Here is a 4,378-nt window from a genome sequence, read left to right as displayed (position 1 = left end):
CCACCATAGATATACTGACAGGTACTTGAAATGAAAATATAGGGAACATACCAAAAAATGGACATATACCGACAATCCGATTATGTAAACAATAATTTTTAATAGAAAATTATACCCTCAGCCTTATGGCTCATTAGTGTGTATACACTATCACACGGTGAAAATGTGCCTCATCGAAATATTGGTTCTAGGCCCCATGTTTCTTGGGACCAAATCCGTTTCAGAAAAATTTGATTCCATCCCATCTTATTATGTCTTTCAAACTTAGTTCAAGTCCAAATTTGGGGAATATCGGTCCATGCCTTCTGGTACCTCCCACACAGGGGCTACGGCTAAGCCTAAATGCGGGCTATAGTTCACATATAGTTCATTATCGAACCGTACGTTCTAGTTTTTTTATCTCGATATCCTTCGCAGGTGAAATGATTACAACAGAATGTTAGAACCAAACCCAAAACGCGGAAAAATCAGATAATTTTATTAATATAAAAAATGGGGTTATATGGGGACTACGCCTAAAAGGGGTTGACTATTAAAAATTTTTGGTAGGGAGATTTGTTTCCATATACGTCTACAAAATACCAAATTTCAGTGATTTCGGTTGAAAAACGTGCTCAAGAACCTCCAAATGCCAAAATTTGAGGGTACCAGAAAAAAAATGGACTTATATTTATAATTTTTAGTGGAGATATTTGGTACCCAATAAGAACCCAATATACCGAATTTCAGCGAATTCGGTTGAAAAACGCGCTCAAGAACCCCAAAATACCGAAATTTGGGGGTACCTTTATATGGGGGCTACCAGAAAAAAATGGACTTATATTTATAATTTTTAGTGGAGATGTTTGGTACCCAATAAGAACCCAATATACCGAATTTCAGCGAATTCGGTTGAAAAACGCGCTCAAGAACCCCAAAATACCGAAAATTTGGGGGTAGCCTTATATGGGGGGCTACCAGAAAAAATGGACCTATATGCATAATTTTTTGTGGAGTGATATGGAACCCAATAAGAACCCAATATACCGAATTTCAGCGAATTCGGTTGAAAAACGCGCTCAAGAACCCCAAAATACCGAAAATTTGGGGGTAGCCTTATATGGGGGGCTACCAGAAAAAATGGACCTATATGCATAATTTTTTGTGGAGTGATTTGGAACCTATTTAGAACTCTAAGTACTAAATTACAGCCAATTCGGTGGAAAAATACGACCAAAATCCCCAAAATACCGAAAATTAGGAGCTACCGTTACATGGGAGCTACCAGAAAAAGTGGGCCTATATTTGTAATTTTTTGTGGCGACATTTAGTACCCATTAAGAACCCAATGTACCAAATTTCAGCGAATTCGGTTGAAAAACGCGCTCAAGAACCCCAAAATACCGCAATTTGGGGGTACCCTTATATGGGGGGCTACCAGAAAAAATGAACCTAAATGCATAATTTTTTGTGGAGTGATTTGGAACCTATTTAGAACTCAAAGTACTAAATTACAGCCAAGTCGGTGGAAAAATACGACCAAAACCCCCAAAATACCGAAAATTAGGAGGTACCGTTACATGGGGGCTACCAGAAAAAATGGACCTATATGCATAATTTTTTGTGGAGTGATTTGAAACCTATTTAGAACTCAAAGTACTAAATTACAGTCAATTCGGTGGAAAAATACGACCAAAACACCCAAAATACCGAAAATTAGGAGCTACCGTTACATGGGGGCTACCAGAAAAAGTGGGCCTATATTTATAATTTTTTGTGGCGACATTTAGTACCCAATAAGAACCCAATGTACCAAATTTCAGCGAATTCGGTTGAAAAACGCGCTCAAGAACCCCAAAATACCGAAAATTTGGGGGTACCCTTATATGGTGGGCTACCAGAAAAAATGAACCTATATGCAGAATTTTTTTGAGGAGTGATTTGGAACCTATTTAGAACTCAAAGTACTAAATTACAGCCAATTCGGTGGAAAAATACGACCAACACCCCCAAAATACCGAAAATTAGGAGGTACCGTTACATGGGGGCTACCAGAAAAAGTGGGCCTATATTTATAATTTTTTGTGGCGACAATTAGTACCCATTAAGAACCCAATGTACCAAATTTCAGCGAATTCGATTGAAAAACGCGCTCAAGATCCCCAAAATACCGTAAATTTGGGGGTAGCCTTATATGGGAGCTATGCCTAAACGTGGACCGATATATCCTATCTTCGAACTTGACCTGCCTGCAGACAAAAGACAACCCTATGCAAAATTTCAGCACCCTATCTAAAGTCCTTCGGAAGATAGCGTGATTACAACAGACGGACGGGCGGACAGACGGACGGACATGGCTAGATCGTCTTAGAATTTTACCCTGATCAAGAATATATATACTTTATAGGGTCGGAAATGAATATTTCGGTGAGTTAACAACGGAATGACAAAATTAATATACCCTCCATACAGCAACGTCCCGGTAGTACAAAATGAAAAAAATCGCTGTTGCAAAGATAAATTTACTGTGAAAAAAATTCATTCATTCATACGTCCCTGCCTCCATACTATTGTGGAGGGTATAAAAAAATATTGCCGATTAGGGAACACAACTATAGTTAGAGAACAACTTACCTGTAATATAGGGTGATGATTGTGATTATTATTACTGCTACTGTTGCCACTGTTGTTGTTGTTGTTGTTGCTACTGCTATTATAATCCATTGAGTCTGCTAAGATACCCTTAGAAGGTGTTATTGTTGTTGTTGCGGTTGTCGAATGCTGATGATGCAGTAGATGGTGTTGTTGTTGCTGCTGCTGATGTGGGTGTTGTTGTTGTTGGTGTTGTTGGTGTTGATGATGTTGCAACGAATACGGATCAAACAGCGATTGTAAATCGAAAAAACTCGGTTGATATTGATGGGGGTTGTTGTTATTGTTGTTGTGGTTTGTATTGGTGGTATTGGTAACAACCGATAAAGCCATTCGGTCAGGAGCTTTTCAAAAGCCCAAAAAATCGCAAGTGATTTTTGAAAAAAAAGTAAAAAAAATATATAGTGAAACGGAAACGCAGCCGAATTTACGCGGCAATTTCAAACGGATCTCTGTTCTCTCTCTCACTTTTCGCTCTTTCACTCTCAATAACTCACAGATCAACGGCACAAAGAAATTATTACGATTATTCGATTACAATGGATGATGACGTCTAGGCGTTTGGCGGCGACGTTTAACTCCCTAACGCCAAGAAACACGGTGTGGCTAACTTTAGGCGTTTTTCTTATTGGCGATTTGCGATGGCCTCTTTTCACGAGACAACGATTGTTTTTTTGACGAGAATCAAGTTTTTTTTTCGAACTTTATTGGTTTGGATATTTTTCTTTGCCAAAATTGAAACGTTACATTTCTTTTTTTTTTAAAAAATAAAAGTGTTTACTAACAACCAAATATTTTCACTATTTTTGTTTAAAATTCCTTGGCTATTTTTTTGTTTTTTTTTTATTAACTAAAAATTCTTTAATTTCCTTGTTTTTAAATGCACTTTTCTTTTTGGGGGGTTATAAAATAATTTTTTTCTAAGTTTGGTATAGTTGTTATATTGAAGTTTAGTTTTCGCTTATGTTCTGGTTTTTCTTCTTGTTCTTTTTCTTATTGCGTTATAAGTTCTATATTTCTTTTTATTGTTATTGCTGTTGCTGTTGCGGTGAGTGAAACGTAACGGACGACAGCCGGCGAAATTAAAATAATACAAAAAAGGAATTGTACAGTTTCTTGATACCGGTGGTCTCACGTTGACGATGGCTACGCAATAGGGTGTTTTCAATTTTCAACAGCATCTTGTTTTTCAGGCACATAGAACACTCCCAATACTCATTGAAGGATGGCAACGACAGCAGCGGAAATGACGACGACGACAACGACAACAACTTATCAAAGTGGCGTGCGATTTTCCCCATTTATTGCAAATTGGTAGAAGTAGACGGCAATGTTCTTTGCTTCGGCCAGATTGAATTATTTCAAAAAAGAGATTTTTGTTTAACAATTTTCAGTAATAATTTGTAATTGTTTTTTGTTTTTATTTTAAATCTTTCCAATTTAATAGATTTTTATTTAAAGTATTTTAATGCTTTGTCAAATAGATTTCACCATTATAACAATTGTTTGCTTTTTCTATTCGTAATATTTATTTTCACACTTCCGTTTTATAAGTTTTTCAACACGATTTTTTAATTAGCAGATTTTTAATCGATGCGATCTGTAAATAAAAGAATGAAATAAATTAATTATTGTATGTATGTAAATCCGGTAAAATAATTACTTTATGTAGTAATAATATCTATATAATTAATTGCAAGAAATTCCTTCAAAAAATTTTCCTTTATGATATCAAAAAAATTCACAG

The 4,378-nt window shown here is 36.1% G+C and overlaps 1 protein-coding gene across 1 annotated transcript; it reads right to left on the bottom strand.

Annotated features, from left to right (window-relative positions):
• Nucleotides 1-3,680: 3,680 nt before the first annotated feature.
• LOC133334939 (uncharacterized) lies at nucleotides 3,681-3,962 on the bottom strand. The gene has a single exon (XM_061543251.1). The coding sequence runs from the start codon at nucleotides 3,930-3,932 to the stop codon at nucleotides 3,714-3,716; it is 219 nt and encodes a 72-aa protein (XP_061399235.1). The 5' UTR covers nucleotides 3,933-3,962; the 3' UTR covers nucleotides 3,681-3,713.
• Nucleotides 3,963-4,378: the final 416 nt, after the last annotated feature.

Source organism: Musca vetustissima, unplaced genomic scaffold (assembly GCF_032173495.1).
Source record: "Musca vetustissima isolate MV318-11 ecotype Yass unplaced genomic scaffold, APGP_CSIRO_Mvet_v1 utg9872, whole genome shotgun sequence".
In the NCBI taxonomy this organism is placed as follows: Eukaryota; Metazoa; Arthropoda; class Insecta; order Diptera; family Muscidae; genus Musca; species Musca vetustissima.
The sequence above is the reverse complement of the archived record's forward strand: the minus strand, read 5'-3'. Positions and strand labels throughout refer to the sequence as shown.

Coding starts and splice junctions, on each gene's coding strand:
- LOC133334939 (XM_061543251.1), bottom strand. CDS start 3,932: ATGGGGAAAATCGCACGCCACTTTGATAAGTTGTTGTCGTTGTCGTCG.